A 26,004-nucleotide genomic window follows, 5' to 3' on the forward strand; every position below is an offset into this window, starting at 1 on the left:
GTCAGGTACATTAAATCCACATATACACCTGAAGTAATAATAATAATAAAATCTTTAGAATAGATTCAATAATTCAGATCAAGTATATGAACAATCCCACGAATAACAGTTACACAATTCATCCAGAAGCATCCAGAAATGACATCTGAAATATTTTTTATGTATAAATATGCAAGATTGTCTAGTGTTTGACTCGACTAGCTTGCGGTTGCTTTCACAGACACTGAATGAATTACAGAATGTAGGATGCAATGAATTTTCAATCTGCAACATATTAAACACGAAACATGGATCTGGTAAGATATGAAAGATAATTTTTAAATGTTTTTAGCATAGTGGGCTTAAGAATAGTATATATATACCTAGAATGAAATCACTTCACACTCCAGCACAGGAGGTGGCGGTATTCACCTAAAGCCCAATATGCAACCAGTCAATAAATCCACCGAAGAAGAAGAAGAAGAAGAAGAAGACTGAATGAAACGAAACCATACACGTGTTATGTTGATGCACGTAGACAGGTACATTTAATAAACATGACTGTACAACGACGAGGAATCAGTAAAACCCCTGAAAGTAGCGCCATTGAAAAGAAAATTAAGAGGTAATGATTTTTGCTTTCTGAAACTTTATGAGCCCACTTTGAATTTGCATTGCTGCAATTAATGAGTGATGCTACACCCTTGTTTACATGTACAATAATCCCTAAATTATGTCAGAATAAATGTATACTTCACTTTGTCGTTTTGTTGTGCATTCTGGCAGTCTAATAAATGGACGAAAGCAATGCACACCTGTCAGTCCATTGCACCTGTGTTCTGTATTCGTATGTGTTGTGTGTGTTCATTCAGGGGAAATGCGCAGAGACAGGCCTCTTCTTGGAGAGGTAACGTGACCACGCTGTTGCTGCTGACAGGAGTCACTGGATTAGTGAGCTGGATGTATTTCAGTTGGGCTGATGACTTTACACACACATTGGTTTCAAGAGGCGAGATCCTCACTCAGCCCAGAGTGTTCACAGTTGAGTGCTCTGAAGACTACAAGAAGTACAAGTTCTTTCCAGGTATGCAGATGTCATTCATCCATTCACTGATCTTCACTCACTCAATGTACAGCATGTATTGCAATATTTAGAGTAAACTATAGTGTTGCATTTGGCTTTTACAAATGTAATAGGGAATTTTCAAAATTGCAAGTTGATTTGAACTGATAGAAAGTGACTATTGGTATTTACATATTGAACTTTAATTGGTCTTATCTGCATAGTATATTATTACAAAAGTTATATTTTATTACAGTTATTTTGCTACCTTGCAAAATAAGGGTTGTATTTTTATGGTTTTTAATAGTGGCATTGAAAATGCATTTACCAGTGTTGCTTGTTACTTTAAGTTAGAAAATATAATAAATAATATTTATAATATGTGATATGTTAAACATATAAATAAAGAGGTAGATTGAATGTATAATACCTGTACCTTACAATCATGATTTTATTTGTGATATTTGCATGTTTAAGTGTAATGTATATATGTATATAAATTTATTTGTTTTGTAAAATATTAAATCAAGAGGGAAGAAAGTGTTATAATAATTGGGAACAGTTATTACCAAAACTTTGTGAAAATATTTTGCTTGGTATTGATGGAAGCTACATTCTCTTTTAAAACAGGTAATTTATTTGATAAAAAAATCTGTTACCTGGTTTGCTGTGTGCATGTGAATATTGTGTGTTCATAAAACATTACATTTAAAATTTTCTTAACCAAAAAAAAAAAAACCCTCTACTAATTTTCGTTGTGTATATCATATTTATTCAAAATGATACATTCTTTAATCTCTTTGACTGATTACCGTATGGCTTTGGTGTTTGGATGGTGGATTGAACATTTACTTTTATACATTAAACTGGCAGTATCCAAAGCAACTTGAAATAAGTGGAACTATTTGTAAAACAATATATTGAAGCAATATATATTTTTTTGAGTGTGTGTGCATTGGTTAAGATGCACCCAGCAATTAGTTGGTTATTTGGATCTTTGTTCCGAAAATTCTGTGTAATATAACTGGGGCAACCTTTGAACTAAAATGTGTTGTATCAGAGGAAACCAGTTTCCAAACAACTTCCAGGACTAAGAAGTTTTACCCGTGCATTCCAACTATCTAAACCATGAAGTTAGGTATTTGGTGGGAGGCCAGATCTGTGATTGACAGTCTGAATTCTCCCACATAGGACTCATTACAGCATCTCACACCAGCTTCAAAAAGCTGTAGGCACCAAGAACAAAGCAAACGCTGGGATTAACAAGCACTCCCTTGGCTCTAGTTCATCCCACTCTCTTTACGACGGATGTAAATAAGCTTTGGGAAAAAAAAATGGAAACAGGGAAATATATTGTCCTGAAGCTATCTAGCTAGCTAGCTCTGGAAATTCCTACTGGATTCTAGCAAGTGGCATATGAATCTGTTCCAGAATGCTGTATACTGTGGTTTTTAATTGGATGTACATCTTTGTTGTTAATTGAACACCCCACTGTGAATAATGCCTTATTGACAGCACCTCCTCTCTGAGAGGATGCTGGAACAAACTCATTATGCAGTACAGTACATTTTGCTGGGCAGGCTGCCTCGCTGAACGTGTCATTGAATATGCAGTTTGAAGAGAGAATTTGCATAGAGCCTGTTACTTTAATCGCTTTCATATCAATATGAAAGGCTAATGCATTCTGTCCTCAGGTTGCACCCCAACAAAATGCGGCAGAGCCATTACAGACAGCGCTGTGACTTTGGAGGAGGCACAGAAGCTTAGAAGGTATATATGCACACTAACAAACATCTTGATGTATGTATATCTTTCCTCTGAGGAGGCAAGGGAGGCAGTGTCTCCTCAAAATATTGGATGAGAATTTGAATTTGTAGTGCAAAAATAAAACCATGCACACCAATATTACAAATTATAACTTTAAAAAGTGTGTAAGTCACTAGTTTTCTTAAAGAAAGATTGTCCAAGGGCGACACCAGCAGGTAAAGAGGGAGTCCGCGTCTCTCTTGCCTCACCTGAGCTTACTGAGTTTTAACAGACCACCTAAAGTGTGTAGAGAGTTTGTGGGGGGTAATTGAGAATGAATGGGGGAAAGTACATAAACTTTTAAGCTCATGAAGGCTGCATTTATTTGATCAAAAATACAGTTAAAAACTAATATTGTGAAATTTAAAATAACTGTGAATGTGATTTATTCCTGTGTTGACATAGTATAATTTTCTGCAGCTTTACTCTAGTCTTCAGTGTCACGTGATATTTTAGAAAATGATTGTAATATGCTGATTTGGTGCTCAAATATAATTTCTGATATTGTAAAAAAAAAAAAAAAAAAAAAAAAAATCTGTTGCAAATATAAAATATTATTGGAATATGGTTTACAAAAAAAAAAAACATTTCATGTTTATTTCAGTGTGCTATTTGCAATTTTTTTGTAGCTAATTGTGAATTTTACCAGCAGAGAGAAAGTGGTTTAATTTTTTTTTTCTCACAGTGTAGCATTGTTGAAATCAGTTGAGCTGCTTGTTTTTTTTGTTTTTTTTTGTAGAAATGGTGATACTTCTGAAAATCATCTCATTTTGTTTATTTTTTCCTCAAGATTCTTTGGGTAGAAAGATCTAAATAACAGCATTTATTTGAAATATAAGTCTTTTGTTACATTATAAATGTCTTTACTATTGCAATATAATGTTTTCTTGCGTAATAAAAGTATTAATATTTGTATTTAATACTTAAGTGTACACCAATAAATACATGTGTTCTCATATTTTTACAGGTTAGCTGAGCGGGGCTTATCACTTGCTGGCTCAGATGGTGGTGTGAGTAAAATGATTCAGTTCCAATGCTTGCATCTGTTTAAAAATAATGACATATGGGTCTGTCATGGAAGAACACAAGAGGGCAGTACACACTATGATTTTTATTTGAGCTGGAATTCAAAAACAAACTTCTTTTCAGTTATGTTTAGATGACAGTAAAGCATTGTTTCCTCAGGACAGCATTCTCATTAAGAGTGCATTTGACAAAATTCACATATGATGTGGAAGAAACTTTTATGTGTTTGATGGGAACAACTTGTGACATTCTCAGTGGTTATTGAAATTGCATTTTGCATTAGTAATGAATTGAGTTAATCTCACCGATTCATCACTTAATGGGAAAATACTGGAAAAGATAACTGTCAAAAAGTACATGTGGTGCAGAGACCTAAACCATATTGTAAAATAAAATGAACCAGATATTATTTAGACTGAATTTAAGGTCCAGTATTGCTTAAAATATTGCAACCACTGTTAGAAATAATATCTTCATTTGAGATAGTTAAGCAGATAGCGTTTCCTTAACTGAAAAAAAAAAGAATAATATTAATTATAATTGTGAAATGATTGTGCATTACTGTTCAAAAAGTTTGGCGTGGTACTTTTTTATTCATTTTTTTAAGTCTCTTTTTTTATTATATTACAAAATGTAATTTATTAATGTGATGTGCAAAGCTGAATTTAGTTATTTAAGTCTTCAGTTTCACATGATATTTCAGAAATCAATATAATATGATGATTTGGTGCTCAAGAAACATTTCTTTTTTTATTATTATTAATATTAAAAACAGCTGTGCCGCTTTATTTTATGGAAATCTTTTGTACAATTTTTCATGTCTTAACTGTAACTTTTAATTAATTGCATTCTTGCTTAATAAAAGTATTAATTTCTTTAAAATCTTATCGATCTCAAACTTTTGAACGTTAGTGTGTGCTTTTCGAACCTTTCACCCAAATTATGCTGTTAATGCTGATATTGACAGTTTTCTTTTTGAAAGTGTCTTTATTCCTTTTTGTTGTGTACAGGCCTCCATCCTGGACCTTCACTCTGGGGCGCTGTCGATGGGAAAGCAGTTTGTAAATGTCTATAGGTGAGTATTCGGTCATCTCCAACTGAACTTCAGCGACAGCTAGATTTATTTGAATCACAGCTCTATCAGACTTCTCAAGGTGTGTTTCATCTTCACATCAAAGTACACCCTTGGGCCTGAGGAGCAGAACAGAGATCAATGGCGGCAATGATGGACTTTCTAGCTTCAGCCGCTAAAGATCATGTTTTCTTCTTTTACATATGAAGCTTCGGTGCCCACACACAGGCTGGCACTCTCCTGGCAGTTAACGTGTACAGCTGGCATGTGTTGGCACGCTTGCGGTGACACTTTGGTCTTTGTGTGTGTGAATCTATTGCTGCCTGTATTTTGATGTGGCAGCAGCATTTCAGTTGTTTAATGGCTGCCATCCTTCAAATGATAAAGGTGGTGTGTTTTGGTATTGGATTTTATTTTTATCTCAAATTAATCCATCTGTTTTTTTTGTTTTTTTTTCCCCCAGATATTTTAAGAATGAGATAAGGGATGTTTTTACAGAAGATGATTTTGAACTGTACAGGTGAGTGATGTGGAATTGTTAGAACTAACTGAAAATCAATTAATTCCAGATCATTCAGTTCTTAAATAATAGTCAACATTAGTATTTTAGTTTAGTTTAATTTATTCATTAAGTTTAGTTTTATTATTGTTTAGTTTATTCATTAAGTTTAATCATTAAGGTGTTTTAACTTTAAACAAAAATTATGAAAAACATGTTGTCGGTCCACAATAAGGGTTCTTCCGGTGGAAAAAGTCCATCTCAAAAGTCCTTGTTCTCCTCTCACATTAAAATCCACCAACATATTTGTCTAGGACTGTTTTTGCTTGTAAACAGTGCTTGGTCTATACATATTTCTCTCCTGATTCAGACAAGATTACTTTTCCACAGGAGAATCTAATATTAGGGATAGAGGACAAACACACAGGTTTTTACTTCACATGACGTTAATTGATAGATTTATAGTAAGTATTTTAAATTATGTGTGAACTATTCCTTTATTTGTAGTGGTAGTGCTTTATTTTAGTAATCCCTTTAGCTGTGCCACTTGGAATTTTACAACATGAACATTGCATTTTTAAGATGTTGTGTCAAGTTAAAAATAGTTCTACTGTTTTGAACACATGAACTTGACACAAACTTAATCATTCAGGGCCTCTTATCTATTGGTCAGCTGGTCCTTGTGGCAGCCCACCAACTAGTTGGTCTAATATGTGGGTTTTATGATACCTATTATGGATATGGATGAATAAAAGTACCACAAGGAAATCTTGAAGTCTACTAGATAAAGAAATTGTATGTGCTCTGTTGTAAACTAGGGATGTCCGTAGCCGAATTCAAAAGATAATAGCTGAGACTTTTGGTCTGGACTCCAAACAGATGTACCTCACCAAGCCCACCTTCTTCTCTCGCATCAACAGCACCTCTGCCAAAACCACTCATGATGAGTACTGGCACCCACATATCGATAAGGTAACACACACATCCAACACTTCAGCGTCTATTCTTTTAACTCATTCCTCAGGAATGTTCAAGAACTCCTAATGTTTACTCTATGACCAGTGTTCTGAAACACATTGATCACATTGGTTCCCTCTGAACATTTGCTGAAAATATCTCCATGTAAAAGGGCCCAGATATTTTGAACTAGCTTTAATAGGCCATATTGCAAAGTTGACATTTATAAATAAATGAGGTTTAACATCAAATTAGTTCAGTGACTTGAAATAAAGTAGAAATTTAAATACTTGTCTAGGGAAGCAAATCTTTAAAGCAAATGCAAAGGGGTTTGGATATAAATAATGGAACTAGATTAATATTATATTTGTGATGTAACCACACACCAGCTAACTATTACAGATATGAAATTAATTGGCACTCAACCTCAATAACTGTGTACAGCCCAGTGGTGCACGGCTTTATGAAGTAAAGTATTTATACAAGAATCATAATCACAGGAAACGATGAATTGCACGCTTGAACGTAATGTATTGGTATATTGATTTGTGCAAATTAATGCTAATTTATGTGACATTTTATGCTGACTTGTTACATTAACAAAATATTTCAGCACCAAATTGGTAAAATAAAAAGAATTATTTAAAAGACCTTTATTTAACATAACTGTCTGTATTAATCAAATACAAATATGCATGCATAACGAGCCCCAGGAGGGGCCAAGACTGCAGTACGCCATTGGCCCATATGGTTAAAGCATATTTGAAGCTATTCTCTAAATTTCTCATGCATTAGAGAATGGAGATGGAAATGCTCTGCAGTGTTTGTATCAGTTGCGCAGTTAGGCCCTGGACTCTTTATTTGGCCAAATCTAAAAACGCTTTTATCGCAACAATGTTGCCTTTAAAAGACATAATTTATTTTTGAAACAAAACGTAATATTCCTTCCTCCTTTTTGAGCTTTTGAAATAAGGTCTTGAGGGCATCTATAATCAGTTCAAGTTCATTTATGTTCGGTCTTAGAAATGCAGCTTTGATCTCTGAGTAGGTTGTGCATTTTGCAGGGTGATTTAATCAAAGTGATCATTTCACTTTGCAGGCAAGGTTTACATGCTTGGCTTTAACACATCAGAGGAATCAACTGCTTACATTGAATATAAATTGGTTTTGTGTTTTGGATTTCTTCACGTTGCATGAGAGGCAAAAAGATAAACAGATTATCCTAAGGTCATTGTAGCTTATAGCTGTACCTGTTAGTTTGTTTTTGAAATGTTTACTGCCATTTGCATGTACAATAATAACATTCACTTGAATCAGTGATAATGTGCCGTGCTAGTCAACCCTCTACATTGCAAGTAAATAACTCCCATATGCCACTAAATCTCTGGGCGACTTAATGATGTCTAATACTAGCCAATGGCTAATACATTCTCAGATTTTACTCGCCAGTCTGGAGGCTAAGTAAAAGTTTAGCACATATATATTTTTACTCTCCAAACACTCTGAGAGCTTCAGAGTTTCACTCTCCATCAGTATTTCAGTTCATCTGAATGGATGCGCAGCACACCTGTGTTTGTGTATTTGATGTATCATGAACTCTAGTGTGGAGGCACACACTTCGATCTCATACTTCGAGCACAAACTACAATCTCATTGGCTAGCACTCATCAATTATCGTCCCTGTATTGATTTTAGCAAATCAGTTTGAGCGAATGCACACAACCTGATTAATATTCATGAATCCACTAGCTCATTAATCTTTAGTGTGTTATATATTGTTCTTATTAGTAGAATTCGTATCATCTTATCAGTATTTTTGTTAGTTGTTTCCCATTTTTACAGAAACACTGAATTACCAAAAAAGCACCTCCACCAGTCCAGTTAAAATTACTAATATGCATTCAATCAGGGTTATCAAGTTTTAATTCTAACTACTAAAGTTATATAATTAAATAATATATTTATAATGCTTGACAGACTGATGTAAAGTGTACTTTCAGTTAAAACTGTGCCATTTTACAAACTATATATATATATATATATATATATATATATATATATATATATATATATATATATATATATATATATATATATATATATATATATATATACACACACATCAGTCTGGTGAGTAAACTAAAAAATGTACTAGGCAATGCTGATTCAATTGCCAAGGTGTCCGTAAAGGGTTGCTTATAGGGTTTTTCCAATATTTTGGCATTGGTAAAGTAAGAAAAACATATAAGCATCACGATCGCTGATTGTTCTCCCTTTGGGTAGGTGTGTGGAATATTCCTCATTAATCAGTCTCTGAAAAACCACTGGAAATAACCAGTGACCGCCAGAAGACTACCAGTCTTAAACTCTAGATCTGATTAAAGTAGTTAAAGTGTGATCTGACATGCTGAGCAGTGACGCCTGTGTGGTTTGGGATCACTAAAGAATTCCCCTCATAAAGCAGAGCAGAGTTTAAAGACCCAGGGATGCTGTTAAATTTTACCACTCTTTTTCATTAAGCCAGGAAATCTTAGGCTTTACTTGAGTTTTTTTTTTTTTTTTTTTTTTGAATAATGAAATTGTCAGTCAATTAGATATCAGCTTGATGTGTTAGCTCATAATCAGTTTTTTCACCCTTTTCCCCTCGAGCACAAAATTTAAATGGATGAATTATTAAAACCTTCTAATTAGTGCTTTAGGCTCAAACTGAGATTTATTTGAGGTTAAGGAAAAACATTTTTTGTTTTTTAAAATGAGCATTTTTTTTTTCTAAAAGGAGACTTATGGATCCTTTGACTACACATCTTTGCTCTACTTGTCTGATTATGGAATGGAGTTTGGTGGTGGACGGTTTGTCTTCATGGATCCCAGTAGCAACAGGACGGTGGAGCCACGTGCTGGTAAATACAGTACAAACAATATTACACACATCATCTGGGTTTGTAAAAAAGCATGAAAGTACTGCAAAGTGTTCAAATTCGACAAGGTTTTAATTAGGGCTGTCAGTTGAAAATGAAATCAAATGAAAGATTAATGATGCTGATTAATCAAGTCAATCAGCATATAGTAAAATGCTGATTATAGGCAAGATTAAATTAATTAAATCTGAAATCTTTTTTTAAATAATTATTTGTACTTATTAACAAGTTGAAAATATTATATTTATATTTTAAATAATTGCTTCTTTTTAGAAATTTCTATTAATAAAAAAAAATAAAAAAAAATAAAAAAAAAACATTAAACAGCACAGCTGTTTGAAACAATTATGATGATAAGAAATGTTACTTGAGCACCAAGTTAGCATATATTTTTAAATAGAAAACAGATATAAAAAAAAAAAAAATTATAATTAAAATCGGAAACAGGTTTTAAATTGCAGTATTTTTTTCACAATATTTGTTTTTTACTTTTATTTTAAATAATATGTACGAAAATGTTTAAAGCTAAAACCTTGTCTTGTCTTGTTGGATTTACACCTAATGCCCACTGGCAGTTTTATTCATTTCTGTGCTCCCAAGTATTCAAATTAGATTTTGCAAGACATGGTGTGATGTCTACTTAAATTAAGATCAGTCATGCTCTGCCTGGTAACTGTGCATAATGCAAAAATAAAATGAGTGATTGATTGCTTGCTTTGTGTAACGTGTGTAAAGTTTCCATTCTTTGAATTCTATTGCGATGGAAAACTGAATTTTAAAGTAGCAAGAAGTGTACTTCCTGTAGGAAGACACAAGGGAAGGTACTAAAACCAGTTAAATTGCCATGAAGATACATTGCAGGTAGTGTGTAGAAACTATGAGATTATTAATTGGCACCACTGAGCTTCTTTTGCAAACTGGACTCAATTTAAAGGATAATGTATGTGGCTCAGTGGTTGCATTCAGGTGCAAAAGCATTAACTATTATAACTTTATATTAACATTTATTATAACATTTGTATATAACCATGCAGTAACATGGGATTTCATCAAAACTCTCTCCTATATCGCAACGATTACAGCCACACTCCAAATGACTTTTTTATCACTTGTTTTACATACCTTCTGCATGGAATAATTGATTTGTTTTCTCGGCCTGGCAGTTTGATAATGTTCCAGTGATGATGTGATCCATGAATAGCTGCCTGATTATTTGGTCTGCACCGAGAAGCTGTTTTTTTGTTTTGTTTTTTTTTTTGGGCTTGTGCATGTGAATGCATTACCTTTCAGCTCTTTATCAGGATCTGTCATTTTTGAGTGGATAATGTCTGCTATTTTCAAACTTGGTTAAGGTGCCCTCGGATAAAGTGGCATCATACAATGATAATAGAAACTGTCAAGCTCCGATCTTTTAAAATCTTCATCCACGCCATGAAAGGTGTTTTGCAATGTAGCATGTGCTCTCTGTGCCCATTAGTGATGGCAGATGTCTCTATAAAAATAAAAAATATATAACTTTTGCACATATATGTATAGATAAGAAATATGTGTGTGTGTATATATATATATATATATATATATATATATCTCATTCCACCAGCCAGGAATGGTGAACAAGAATGTTATGGAAAGTGATTTTGAGCCTCTGTGTCATGGTTCCATAAGGCGTCTCTCACTAGCGGATCTCAGACTTCTGGAGTGGATGTAGATTCGTTATAGTGAGTGGAAGTAGGCGGGTGCTAAGCTTGTGGCTGTTCTATATGCAAGCATCAATGTCCAAAATTTCATGCAAGCCGCAACCAGTAGGCAGTGCAAGGAGATAAAGAGAGGTGCAACATGGGCTCTTTTGGGTTCGTTGGAGACCAGTTGTGCCACTGCATTCTGAATCATTTGTAGAGGTTTGATTGTGCTTGATGGAAGTCTAGCCAGAAGAGCATTGCAGTAGTCCAGCCTAGAAATGACAAGGGCCTGGACAAGAAGTTGTGCAGCATGCTCCATTAGGAAGGGCCTGATCTTTCTGATTTTGTGCAGTGCAAAACTGCAAGCTGGTCATCAAAAGTTACACCAAGATTTCTGACCGTTGATGGGGAAATTGTAGAAGAGCCTTGCTGGATGGAGAAATCATACTGTAGAGTTTGAGTAGCAGGGACGACAAGAGGCTCAGTCTTTGCCCGGTTGAACTTTAAGTGATATTCTTTCATCCATGCCGAGATGTCCACCAGGCAACCTGAGATCCATGCAGCTCCCATTGGATCATCTGGTTGAAATGAAAGATAGAGCTGTATGTCATCAGCATAGCAAAGGTAGGAGAATCTATGTGCCTGTATGATGGGACCCAGTGATGTTGTGTATATGGAGAAGATAAGGGGTCCAAGAACTGATCCCTGAGGAACCCCAGAGACCAGTTGATGTGCTTTGGATACTTCCCCTTCCCAAGCCACCCTGAAAGACCTACCAGTAAGATAGGATTCAAACCAGCGAAGTGGAATCCCTGTAATGCCCAGTGATGAGAGTGCAGACAGAAGGATCTGATGATTGACATTGTCAAAAGTAACAGATAGATCCAGTACAAAAAGAACTGATGATTTGGAATCAGCTTTTGCAATACGCAGGGCTTTCCATGACTGACAGTAGCGCAGTCTAGCGATGTCCACCTCTTTCTGTCTTCAGTTGCAAAGAAATTAATGTTTTTGAGGAAAAAATTCCAGACATTTTCTCCATATAATGGACTTAAATAGTGGCCAATGGGTTGAAGGTCCAAATGGAAGCTTCAGTGCAGCTTCAAAGGATTCTACACAATCTCGAGGAATAGGAGTGTAATCTAGCAATAGATAAGTAATCTATGTAAATTGTTATATATATATATATTGTAAATTTGAATATTTACTGCCTACATCTAAAAGGAATTATATCTTTATTATCAGGCATGTCAGTAGTCATTTTTTATAATTGAATACATTATGCCTATACATCTTGTATACAGGAATCAATGCAGATATTTTACTAAATTATTCTAAGTGCAGGTTGCTAATCTAAACCAAAATAAGTATTTTCCCTTTACTTTAAAAAAGACAGTCCTCACAGTCATAGTTAATATATATAAAAGGTTAATGGTTTCTACACAATTCAACACGGCTGGGAGGGATATAGAAATTGTCATTCAGTGTACAAATAGTGATTTTATTCAAATAATTGCAGTCATACGTGATGGACAGCGATACTTACAATAATATACAGTAGTACAATATCTGGATTGTTACATGTACAGAATACATAGGCATACTGTTTATATATATAATAAGCAGTTAAAACGTCTGCCTATTTTGACTTTGACTAATAATAAAGATATATTTATATTGAGAGATTTGGACTATAAATTCAGATTTGCATTTATATTCTCAAGATTTATGAATATACATTCAGATTTACAATTATATATTCAGAATAATAACTATTTTCGCATTATACTTTTATATATTCAAACATACAGCTATATTTTCTGAATATTTTATTTTTTTATATTCAGATTAACTTCTAACATATATTCATGATTTGCATTTATACATTCAGTTTTTTATTTATATATTGAGACTTGTATCTATATATTGCAACTTTCATGTGTATATTAAAATTATGTATTTATAATTTAGATTTTTATAGTAAAATGTGTGTTTATATTCGGACTTATAACTATATCTGGATTTACATTTTCATAGTCATATTTATTGCTATATATTCTGATTTTCATTCATATATTCAGATTTAATATATTTATTTACCTTTTGGTGCTTCATAAGTAGGATTTTCTTTGTTTTTTATGTTATTTTGTGTAACTTTTTTTTTTCTTTTTTTTTTAGCATCAGTGTCACTTCTAGTCTTAAAATACCCATAATGCATTATTCATCAGACCCCAATATTTCCAGCTCTGGATTTTTCCCTCCTGTTGCGTCCCGTCTCCAGCTAGGGTGATGAGTTTTGAATGTCTGTTTCCAGTTTTAAATGAACTAAGATACAGTGTGTTGGATGTAGCCGCTAGAACATGTTCCTGTTCACTGGATGGTAGAAGCAGTGTGCTCTGTCGGTGTGTTGATTATCCATCAGTTGTGGCTGATGAGCCCTGATCTTCGCTAAGGTAATTATTAGTCTGATGTATATCTCTGTCGAACAGGCTGTAATTATAACTACACTGACAATCAACCTCCCTCTTTCCTGATGGATGCGAGCAGGAGCGATGTTGGCCTGTTTAGACACACAGCACTAAACACAGGACAACGGCAGAGGTGAGATGAGAAAGGGGAGGGGGGTCTGCACAGACATAAGAATAGGGTGAAAGATGATGTGGTATGTTATAAGATTAGACCGAGGGGAAAAGCACTTTAGCTATGTCGCAATGGGAAAATTGCTGCCTGGCGCTGAATGAATCCTCTGGGATCACAGCTGCATCTCTTGATTTGAGAGTCACAGAGGTGCAACATGCTCTTAGCCCAGCAAACACCTCACACGGCTAAAAACCAGCTGAGGAGTTTAAAAGAGGCGACAGGTGCATTTTTATTGTCAGATGGAAAAACAAAGGCCTGTATTTTTGGCTGTGTTCATTTCTGTGATTTGCAGATGAAAGGAAATGGATGACTTAGTATTTGATATGCACATACTGTACAAGGACACTTTGAAAAGTGTAAAAAGTAAAAGCAGAAGTCCTTGAAGTGGTGAAAAACAGTAGCTATCTGTAATGTTATTTCTTTATCATGCATTTAATGGGTTTCTTTCATGTAATGTAATTTTATTTATTTATTTTAACTTTATTTATTCAAATAGTAAGTTCCTTTAAGGCAGGACAGTTCATTTGGTGACCAGAATCTTCAAAACTGTATTTATTAAATTTCGGTAACACCTTTTAAGTAAGGATTTTTATTATGCATGTTCTGGAGTACATCAAAAAGCAGGACTTCCATTTCTACACTAGATTGAGAGTTGCACTTCTTCCATTAGTTAGTGGACTGTTTCCTCCCCCTTAAAATATGCAAGGATTTTTTTTTTTATATATATATATATATATATATATATATATATATATATATATATATATATATATATATAAATTTCTGTGGCATTTCCACTAGCTTACTTGATAAAGGAATAGTTAATCTAAAAATTATAATTCAGTCATCATTTACTCACCCTCAAGTTCCAAACTTTACAATATTTTGAAGAATATGTATGACCAAAGAATGTGTGTTAATGGTCCCCACTGACTTCCATGTGACCTTTCTTGTATTTAAGTGTTTTGTTATTTGTTGTTGATTTTACATTTTGTTAACTTTGGTAAGCGATGTCAATAAGGCATTCTCACACACTCAATTGATACTTGGTGTCATTGGCCAAATTTCAATAAAAACTATAACATAAAATAAAATAATGTCTTGCAAAAAGTTCACATATGTAGTCCGAGTCCAAAAAGGCATATACTTTTTTTTTCCTCTTGATTCTGTGGCCCTCCATATCACCATGCTGCGTGTGCTCTTGTGTCATTCACGCCACAAGGATGCATTATTTCTATGTGTATTAAGCTTTGATTTGAAATAAAACAGCACATCCTTGTGGCACGGAGGACACAGAAGACGATACAAGAATACGAGAGACGAGAGCTGACACTGAGAGCTCACCCACTTTGCAAAAACCCAACAAAAACAAATTTTGAGAGTTCAAAAGCAGTCATTGCGTGATACAGCCTGTTACAATACAGTTAGAATGCCCTTATAATTCAAGCAATGAAAGAAAATAATACTCATGAGTTTTTATATTTTCATTGCACTGTAATGTACTGCAATGTACTTTTACTGAATATCAGCACATATGCGCGAGCACAAATGTGCTATTAATTTTATACAAGAGTGCATAGCATTGCAACAAAGTGTTTTCTTCCTTGAATGAATCAGATTTTGAATGAATCGAGTGAGACAGTGATTCAACAGTTCATTTAGATGGATTCACTTGTTTAGTTTCTAATTGAATCAGCCGTTTTGAACAAATCATTTCATTTGAATGGTTCAATAAATAATTTATTAAAACATCGACTTTCTGCCTCCTAATGGCGATATTATTGTCATCATCATTTATCCATGACAGGACTAAACCAGACACATTTAGCAAAATATTGACCAAAATCCCAGGCACCAGAAGGAAAAAAAAAATATTTTGATAAGGTTATTTTTTCATTAAATGAAAATCACAAATTTTGTAATCATTATGTAAAATTAGCTAAAGGAATTAGCACCACCAAAAAAAAAAAAAAAAAAAAAACTGACCACACCACCCGCCCTGAATTTTTTTACAATTTGACCACTGTCCATACTAAACCTAACAGTGTCATCTTCTCAAACGTACAACAGCATTGTAACATTTTAATGATATTCAAGGTAATTTGTGCAGACACAATTTGCATAAATGCCCTCTTTAGCAAATGTCTCCTTTTGCATCTTCAGTTGAAGTGTACAGAATTAGACTTGGCTAATTAGCATGGAAGCAGCGTGCAGATTTTAATAACTTCCTTTCAGCTTTAAAATGCATGGGTCACTGTCAAATTTACAATTTTATTGGGGATTTTTTTTGTTGTTGTTGCTGAAAATATCTAGTTCAAAAATATCTAGTTTTAGTTTATCAGATATGATTTTATAACAAAGTAATTTATATAATATAACAATCTAAATTGTTTGCTCTGCAAATCAGTAATGAGGTGGATAAACTGCATTGATTTACACAGTAAGATATTGCAGATTTTTCCATATTGCCAACTGATATATTGTCATGCGATTAGTTATTATTATTGGTAATAATTGTCATTAATGTTTTTGATGCCACTGTTCCTCTCCCACATATAATTAACTGCTCTGTTCTTTTTAACTAAAGATTTAAAGATTCCTTTTAATGATGATAATAGGTTAATTGTTCCATTTAAAGATTATTTTAGTCATCTTAAAGAATGGATATTTGGCGGGGGGGGGGGGGGGGGGGGTAAATGTTATTCCATCACTAAATTATCAGATATTTTCAATAATAAATACATTTAAAAGAATTAATGCCAAAGGTATGCACACTTTGATATACTTTCATAATTCTCTAAAAAGAATCAAATTGGGCTTTATGTTGATCCACATGACAGAATTGTTTCATAAACATGTGTTTGTCTTTATCAAACTCAGTCAGTGTTGTAACATTCTGTTTTATTTAATATATTATAATAAAATGTTAAAACCTGCTGTGTTCCATATAGGAATCATTAATGATTTTTTTTTTTTTTTGTAAATTAAACTGGTTCCAAGTTAGTTAGTTTTTTTTGTTCGTTGTTGAACTAAATTTATATTTTTAGTTTTATTTTTTTGCTATCTTTTAGTTATACAACTGCTTGCCTTCTTGAATAAATGGATTCCAATTGTTATATTAAGCACATTATTAATAATTTTCTCCTCCATAACCAACCACTAACATGTTCTTCCATGTTTCCTGTTCAAATTGGGATTTTGGGATGTTGCAAACAGTGTTAAAATGTGAGATGTAAATTATTATCTTAATAGGAGGAGCTTTGTAAACCATACTTTATAGTTTCCCCATAATGTTTTTATAAACAACACGTTGAGAAAACTTATTTGCTCTTCTGTGGCACTGCTGTGTTAAATAGTGCATTACAAAGTCAAACACTTAAATTACAGAGCATGTTTTTAGTAGCCATTTTCTCTGCTTTAACATGTATGGCGTTATCACTTCCATCTTTTTACTTACACCGTTCCACTTGCATTGCCTTACACTTTTGATTTTCACAAGCTGTCACTCAGCTTGAAGGATATATGTTGCATTATTGATATTCCACCAGCAGTGCAGTCCAACATACAGCATTTATTTATAGAATTTTACACATACATTTCCACTTCTAAAAGTCAGCTTTTCAAAGAAACATGAACATTTAATGAGATTCAATACAACTTTCGTGATCAAGAATGGTCTACAAAGGTCAGTACTGGGCAGACATAATGGTGGTAATTTACATAAATATCAAATTTAGCAAAAGCCTTGCTGCTTAAAATGAAATCAACAGTTCAACAAAGTAAAAAAATAGGACATTTAAGCAATTATCCCAGCACCAACTTGTATTTAGAGATGCCTTGGAACCACTTTCCATCAGCCCTCAGATTTACCGTGTTCTGGTCATCATTAAATATGACAACTGTAAACACAAACTTTTAACTTAAGATACAGCTTAAAACTATTGTATACTTCCAGTCGTGGAAAAAAAAATAAAAATAAATTTAAAGTATTCGTACAGTCTGCATGTTGTTGATTGACATTAGGCTGACGTTAGCATACTCATACTTCATATGCTTGTTTTTCAGCATATCACATGTCACCTTTCTTCTGTTTTTCTCTGTCATTGTTCATCTTCTTTCATCTCCTGCAGGTCGGGTGTCTTTCTTCTCATCCGGTTCTGAGAACCTCCATCGTGTGGAGAAGGTCACTTGGGGTACTCGATATGCCATTACAGTGTCCTTCACATGTGACCCCGATTATGCCATTGATAACCCCTCCCTGCCGTAGGGTCCACCCGGCTCAAAGGGACTGATCAGTGACAGGAACCCTATGGAAAACACACAGGAAAATTTTGAAACAACTGTTGTGTTCATGGCATAAAAAACTCTTTATTTTCCCGTTATAAAAATGTTTGGGATTTTCTGTGCTCAAATGGGGTTTGTCTCCTTTGTTTAATTTAAGATGTGTTATGTATTTTCAGGAGAATTACTTGAAGACACACGCATCTTGCGGTTTGTCTTGCATTCCGAAGGTGCTTCTTTACAATTGAATTCTGTCTTTCCTGGCTGTGCTTCATTCTTTAAAATCTTTTATGTTATTATAGTTAAATCGCTGTCTAGACCGGAGGTGCAAGTAGGATGAGAAAACAGGTCTATCTAATGAAAACCAAAAGCTGGAAAACCGGTTGTCAAATATCTCTATTTATGTCACAACCTGAAAAATACTCTTTATAGGATTGCTTTCAAAAACTACTTAAACTGCTAGTGAAACATCAGTGTACCAGATACCCAAAGAATATCTCATTATTTCACCCATGTCTTTCTACTTGTATGAAAGTTTTAAAAGAAAACCTGTTTGATATCTTTGATAAAAGAGTGTTATAATACTCAAAGAGAAAAAAAATGTTTAGTATGTCTTTTATTCTAAAGTCTCTTTAACCTTCCAATGCCAAGTATAACATTTTGTAATGCGGATCTGATGAGATGTTATAGAACCACATCCCTCTTTCGACTGTGTTAGTAATAATTACACTGACATTATGTGGTAAAAGTCAAGTTTTGCCAGTCACGACACATTTGTTTTTGAAACCTTGTTTTTAGATGTTACAGCTAATTGGCTTCTCTGCTTACAGACCCACAACCCAAAACTAAGTGCTGTTGTGTGTGTTGAAGTGATATTCAGAACAGAAGGTTGTTACTTCTCTCACCTAATGCATGGGTAACCATCAACATCATCTCAGTAGTTTGTTTTTAAACCTTAGGCTATATATTTGTCAAAACCTGTGTTGACATTTAGGAAACACTAACCTTGAATTTGTTTGCCTTTTTAGACACATTCTGAATCTGCTTATACATGCAATGCTTGTTATTCAAATGCATGCATCAGCTTTATTATAATAGGTCAAAAAGTTTGTTTGCTCTCTACCCGTATGTGATGATTCATGAATTTTGGCTGATGCCTAATTTGCTGCTCCTGTTGCATCACCAGTAGCTTAATTGGAAATCTCTCTTGGTCTGTAATGTTCCTTTCTTTAGCTGCTAATCCCTTCATGTTTCAGGAAATCTAAATGTATCGTTTCAGGTTTATGCAAATCAAGTCGGTTTTGCCAACAGCAATCAGAGTCTTGTGTCTCAGGGTAGACCACCTCAGTGACACGTTGATTTACTACCACTGTATACAATAGACTGAAATACAATGCGTCCATATTTTGTGGAATTGCTTATTTATCTGTGAGGAAATGTATTTGCTTGAGATGATGGGGTTGGATATTGTTGCTCATGCGTCATGTGTATAAATGTGCGTGTTTGTTTTGAAAAATGAGAAGGATGTTCGCTCCCGTTCAAAAGTATGGAGTCAGTAAGATTTTGTTTTTTGAAAGTATCTCTTATGCTTAAGGCTGTATTTATTTAAAATACTGTAAAAACAGTCATATTTTGAAATATTATTGCAACATAAAATAACAGTTTTTCTTTTTTAATTAAATGTCATTTATTATATGATGCCAAAGCAAAATTTTCAGCAGCCTTTATTCCAGTCTTCAGTGTCACAGGATCCTTCCAAAATCTGATTTAGTATGCTGATGTTGTGCTCAGGAAACATTCATTGTTATTATGATGAAAACAGCTGTGCTCCTGAATACTTCCGTGGAAACCTTGAATAAGAGAGTGCAAAGTAACAGTACCAATTTATTTTATTTTTTTTACAATTAATATTTCTACAATTTTCACTTTTGATCAATTTCATACATCCTTGCTGAATAAAATTATTATTTCCTTAAAAAAAATATCTAAAGTCATACTGACACCACATTTTTGAATGGTATAAGTAAACATTTTGACTATATACTGTACATTTACATAAGAGAAGGAGTGTTGAAGTATGCGCTAGTTTGATGTTAGTCTTATGATATTGTTATCTGTTTAAAGCCTTACCAGATCTTTCTTAATCTCATTACATTCTTATTATCTAGTCCTAAAGATTACAATTTGCCTGATTGTTGGCAGCTGCTTCAATGTTAAGACCGCTTTTAAACTGGAATGAAAGTCCACAGCTGATATGTACGGCTTTTGGCAGAGGTTTTTCCAATGAGTGCTGTTTTGAAGAACAGATGTTGTCAATTAAATGATACTACAAAACAAATGATGGACACATTCGCTGTTCTAGATTGACCACGACCAATTTGCTAGAAATTCTGGATTGATGGCTACAGTGACACAAGATTCCCTCTGGCGATACGGTTTACTCTTAAGTCATGCAATTTCCTATGACTACTCATTTGCAGAGCCCAACAATAACATGCATGACCTGTATTGATATTTATTTAATTTCTTGAAGAGACTGAAAAATAAAAAAGGACTGTTTGACTGGCGCCTTCAATCTGCAGTTGTGCAATTAGTTATTAAAGGGGCTTTGTTTAATATGAGTGCTTTCTCTACAGTGTCATTAAGTAAAGTGATACGCTCTCTCTTGACATCAGACTCAACTATTTCATTTTTTAGCTAATCTTTCCATGATAAATGATGCTTTGGTGTTTTGCCAGCATGAGCCTGGGCACTTAAATCTACTTTAGAAATCACATATCACTTTTGACCCTGGGCTAAGCAGCAACAACCTTCCCTTGAGTTTGATGACTGGATGAAAATGTCAGAGCCCAGTTGTATGGCTTCTGCACTTTTGTCTCTAGAGAAATGGAGACTGTAAGATGGAGTGAGTGAATCGGTTTTTTTCCCCTCACTTTACACAACTGGGAGACCGTTGATTCCTTACTGACATTGAGAACCAAAATAGAAAACCGCAGGGATTTGTTCTCTTAGCCTTCCTAATGTATTATCTAAGCAACTGGTTTATTGTATATTCCATCTTGATATTACTGATCTGTGATGCCATTATGGATTTCCTTTTTATCAATTTAAAAACAAAAACAAACATGAAGACCACAGACAGTCATACCACCCTATTGGTAATTTCTCTCATTTTTCTGGCAAGTTTGCACAATTTCTATTTTGTGCAAAGGATACTGAGCGTAAAGCATCACTTTAGCCACCTGCGACTCTTTTCTGTATCAGTGTTTCCTAGAAATATGTGTTTGAGGAACCGAGTTCAAATGCATGAATATGCATAGGCCAGTTCAGCAGTTAATTGTGTGATGCGAATGATGAGTGTCTGGTGATGTATGTCAAGGTTTATTTCTTGGCTCTGGTCAGCAAACAGCTGAATGGACTAGGTATGACTGAGCACAGCATTAGTGCACTAATGTCTCAGATTAGTAGACCATTTGTTGTTCTCTTTTGTAGGTGTGGAATCTCACAGTGAGCTGACACCATTGTAAACTAATTTTTCAGTGTGTATTATTACCAGTGTTGGGCTAGTTACTCAAAGAATGTAATTTATTACTAATTATTAGTTACCTCTTCAAAAGTAACATTGTTAGTTTACTTACTATTATCTTGCAACAGTAATAAGTTACTCTACTAGTTACATTAGTTTTTCTTCACGCCCCACAGAAGCTATAACTGTATATCTTCACAAAGAATTCTTCTATAATGTTATTAACAACCTATTTTTGCCTCATCATTAGACCAAAATCCACACTGGATCACAGCCAGAAGTTATTACAAACACTCAATAGTGATTGATAGTGGCAAGATGTGTTGTATTAATCTCATTAATTGTCATTAAGATTGTTTCATTATGTATTTAACCAAATCACTTTAGTTTTTAAAAAACGGTTTAATTTTCCAAAAATATTTTTTGTAACGCTTTGATAACATTCAGTTGTAAGGCATTTATAAGTCACAAGTTAATGATGAGCTAATCATTTACAAAACATAACTCTCTTTATAAGTGATGAATAAATGATATCTCTGTTTTGTAGATTGAGTAATAAAATTTACAAGTTTACAAAAATGTACAAGTGATTAGATGATTTACTAATCATTTACAAAACATGACTAAACATTCACAAATGATTAAGTAATATGCTAAAAATGTACCAATCTGTCATAAGTTATCTTAAGAAATAGCATATCATAAAATAATAAAACATATCCTTAGTAGATGATTAATAAGTTACTAGTTAATATATTATTAATCACTTATAAATCATTGAAATGTTAACATGATTTTGAATACTTTGTAGTGTGTACTGCAATGTAAGGTCTGACTGGTGAGGAGGTGATGTCTTTTCTGATACATGGATTATTTATAATGCTGTGAGATAATAGTACAATGTTAACATTCCAATGATTTATAAGTGATTAATATTGTATAAACTAGTAAGTATACTGAAAACAATGATTTATTGAATTTACAATTTTTTTTTAAATAAGTGGTTGCAATCATTTTATTTTAGCTACATTTAAATAAAATGAGTTGACTACATTGTTTTATTGACTACATTGTATTTAAATGTAGCTAAAATATATAGACCTTTCTTCAGTGTATTTACAAAGGATCTGTCTGATTATTTCATGATGCTATTTTTTTAAGATTATTTGTAAATCGTTAGCATATTACTTAATAATAATTTATGAATGCAGTAATTTTTTTGTAAATTATTAGTTAATAATTAACTAATAATTTGTAATTGAATGAATTAACAAAACAAATTAATTGCTTATGAATGTTTTGTAAATGATTAGTTCATCATTAACTAGTCACTTATAAATGACTTACAACTGAATGTTATTATAAAGTGTTATCAGATTATTAATTATAGTAATATAATGTACCACATGCTGTTTAGAGGGATGTGGGTGGAATGTAATTCCAGTGTAAAGTAAAGAAACAACTTACACAACAGTGTTCAGGTCGTCTTTTTTTTCCCCCTGACAAAATCAATATAATGCAATTTTTCTATATGCTGAATGTACTGTACATATAATGCAGTTTTTCTTTATGCTGAATGTACTGTAAGCTTTTTCATATTCCAAGCTTGCTAAGTCTGTGGAAAATAACATTTCTGTGATAAGACAGCATCATGACTTGCTAGACATAGAAATATGTGGGGATACAAAATATATTAATAGTTCTGATTACACAATGAATGCAGCAAAAAAAAAATAATAATAATAATATTTATAATGTTTGATTAATGCCAGTGAAGTAGTGGGCTGGATGTATCATTGATACAGTATTCATTATGTGTTTTTTTTTTACATATCAAAGGATCTAACTTTCCACTTAATTACTGCAGTTGTAATTACAAATGTGTGGCATTCAAGTATAAGAAGTTCTGCATATTATTTATGAAAATGTCTGGGTTTATCAGTTAATCTCAACAGAGGTATCAAGGCCTTGATATACTGAGAATTCTTGCATTTCAACTTTTATGAAAATGTTTCCTTCTACACTGAAAAATAGCTGTAGATCAATTTTCACTAAGAAATTTCAGACAATTTTAAGAAGACTTAAAAAGTATATATATATATATATTTGTAAAATGCACTCCAATAATCGGTTTCATCTACACTTTTTTTTTTTTTTTTTTTAATCATTCAAAGTCAACTGAAGGACATGACATTAGGTGCATTGTTTAAATTGGGTTCAAGCTAGTCTGGAAAATATAAAAAGAGTGGGTTGTTTGAAAATGGAGGCAAGTGTGTTTGTGAGCAATTCTTGCACTGGGATATTTAAACTTAAAGAAAAAATATATGCTTAGTTTGCTCTGTTACAGCATTTATCTCATGTTTTGGAATAATGATTATGTCATGCCCTGGATCAGCCCTCAAATAGATATTAATATAATGCGTGGTGAAGTTTAATATTATGTGTGATGGTAAAGATTTTTGGTAAAAAAGTTTGATAATGTTACATTTTTACTATAGTTAGCAAATACTTAATGCTTAAAAATAAAGAAATTGATGGATTAAATTGATGGGGGGGGGGGTTGTTTGTATATAGGAATAGTTTTATGCAGTGTTTGGTGTGATGGAAATGACAAGCATTATTGAGAACCGTGATTTGCGAAATATAGATTTTTTTTTTTTTTTTTTTTTTTATTAAACAGACATTAAAATAAAGTCTTAATCTATTTAAATCTAGAATGGCTGTTTGTGAAAGTCGCCGCTGGGCACGGTAAAGTCCCACTAACTGAAGAGCCGTGCTTACCTTTACACGAACGGGTTAAGCGTTCCAATCTCTTCACTGCATCACCTTTAACTGCGCCATGACGAGCGTCTCAGAGTTGAACTCAAACTGATTACTGGATGACGCAGATTTCCCCCAAGAGTACAAGCTTGGTGGACGCCTTTTAAACGATGAAGTGTAGCGGTAAAAACTCTTGTGGCGGTTTTTAAGATACTCCCGATAATTCTTTGTCAGGAGCGTGTACAAAAACGGGTTAATGCAGCTGTTGCTGTAGGTCAGACTCGCCACGAGGTAATTGATGCTCGTGTGCGTGTGTGAGGCGAGACTGAAGGGCTTGTGGTACAAGGGCACAAGTTGCCATATCCAAAAAGGCAGAAAGCAAGCCCAGAACACGAGCACAATGGTGAAAATCATTATCAAAACTTTCTGTTTTGGCGAGCGTTTGCTGCCTTGATTAATAGCTGACGTTTTTTGAGACTCTAGGTACGTCCTGGCTAGTTTTGTGTACAAGTAGCCAATGACAAGCCCTGGCGCCATTATACTCGTGCAGAACAGGACAGTCAGGTACAGTTTATACGCCTGGGGTGCCCAGGTGGGCGCGCACATCCTTTTCACCCCTCCATCTGCTGTTGTTTTAGTAGTCTGGTTTACCATGACCATCATGGGGACAGTAAGTACGAGGGACAAAATCCAAACTCCCCACGCCAAGGCTTTTCGGTAGCTCTTGGAGCGTTTCACGGTATCCAGCGGTTTAGTCACTGCCAGGTAGCGCTCCATGCACATCACTGTCAGAGTAAAGATACTCGCGTGCATGGTTAACAGGTCCAGACTCAACAGTATCCTGCAGCCCACGTCCCCGAAGTACCAGTCCTTCAGAAAGTACGTGCACACCACGAAAGGAATCGTGGAGAGGTAAAGAAGATCCGCTAGCGCCAGGTTGATGATGGAGATGTACATAGAAGTGGCGAGGCGTATGGAATGACACATGACTACCAGCGTGTAGACGTTTCCCGAAACTCCAACGATGTAAACCACCGACAGCAGCGTGCCGAAAGTCGATGTTATCACAAGCTCGTCTACCGATCCGGAGTTGCTTCGGGACGGACCGCTGACACCGCCAGACTTGTTGTAATTCATTGCGCTAGTGTTGAATGTGGAGCTCTGCACGGGAACTTTAAACCAGGTGCGCCATGCCCCATATAGGCTACTGTTTGGGTGTTTGACTGATGTGTCTGAGCGCACTCGCCGGGGTCCTCAGCTCCTGACGTCAAACCGATGCTCCGCATTTGCCTTTTCGCAACTAAATGTGTTTGGAGAAAGTTTAGAGAGAAAACACTTGCATTCTATTTACAGTTTTACTATTAGCTACATATTTAAGGGAACAAACATATGGTAAAAACGAATGCGTAATGCAGAAATGTCACAAAATAAAAACACAAAAGCCACATCTGTCTATTCACTAAATTAAGGTTATGAATTCGCATTTTACTGTTTTACGCACAGAAACGTTTTGAAACAAGTATTATTATTATCAATGGTACCTACTTTATATTGATATTCTTGTTTGAAATATAGGATACATTTATGAATATTTTTCGCCTCTGTATTTGCGTGTGGCCAATGACGTTAAACGCATCACCACAGTGCGCTTGACCTTGGGTTATTCCCACAGATCTGCAACGTTCTCATAAACCTCTCCTGTGAAATGCGGGTCTTCAAAATAAATATGACTAGAAAGGCATTGTTTGCTTAAAATATCTAAGAGACAAATTGCTGCTTCACTCCAAACCCCAAACAG

The 26,004-nt window shown here is 34.2% G+C and overlaps 2 protein-coding genes across 2 annotated transcripts; one reads left to right on the forward strand and one right to left on the reverse strand.

Annotated features, from left to right (window-relative positions):
• Nucleotides 1-440: 440 nt before the first annotated feature.
• Nucleotides 441-20,495, forward strand: ogfod3 (2-oxoglutarate and iron dependent oxygenase domain containing 3). Its single transcript, XM_026247163.1, has 9 exons — nucleotides 441-604; nucleotides 852-1,063; nucleotides 2,737-2,812; nucleotides 3,816-3,858; nucleotides 4,885-4,949; nucleotides 5,410-5,466; nucleotides 6,264-6,417; nucleotides 9,179-9,302; nucleotides 17,770-20,495. Exons 1-9 carry the CDS (start codon nucleotides 537-539, stop codon nucleotides 17,904-17,906), a joined length of 936 nt encoding a protein of 311 aa, XP_026102948.1. The 5' UTR covers nucleotides 441-536; the 3' UTR covers nucleotides 17,907-20,495.
• A 3,737-nt stretch (nucleotides 20,496-24,232) lies between these two features.
• LOC113074349 (urotensin-2 receptor-like) lies at nucleotides 24,233-25,639 on the reverse strand. The gene has a single exon (XM_026247172.1). The coding sequence runs from the start codon at nucleotides 25,341-25,343 to the stop codon at nucleotides 24,261-24,263; it is 1,083 nt and encodes a 360-aa protein (XP_026102957.1). The 5' UTR covers nucleotides 25,344-25,639; the 3' UTR covers nucleotides 24,233-24,260.
• Nucleotides 25,640-26,004: the final 365 nt, after the last annotated feature.

This window comes from Carassius auratus, unplaced genomic scaffold, assembly GCF_003368295.1.
Source record: "Carassius auratus strain Wakin unplaced genomic scaffold, ASM336829v1 scaf_tig00014308, whole genome shotgun sequence".
NCBI lineage: Eukaryota > Metazoa > Chordata > Actinopteri > Cypriniformes > Cyprinidae > Carassius > Carassius auratus.

Excerpts from the sequence above, each read along its gene's own strand:
- ogfod3 (XM_026247163.1), top strand. The coding sequence starts at position 537 with ATGACTGTACAACGACGAGGAATCAGTAAAACCCCTGAAAGTAGCGCC. Across the intron at positions 605-851 it reads ATTGAAAAGAAAATTAAGAG|GGGAAATGCGCAGAGACAGG; the intron begins GTAATGATTTTT and ends GTGTTCATTCAG. Across the intron at positions 1,064-2,736 it reads GAAGTACAAGTTCTTTCCAG|GTTGCACCCCAACAAAATGC; the intron begins GTATGCAGATGT and ends TTCTGTCCTCAG.
- LOC113074349 (XM_026247172.1), bottom strand. The coding sequence starts at position 25,343 with ATGAATTACAACAAGTCTGGCGGTGTCAGCGGTCCGTCCCGAAGCAAC.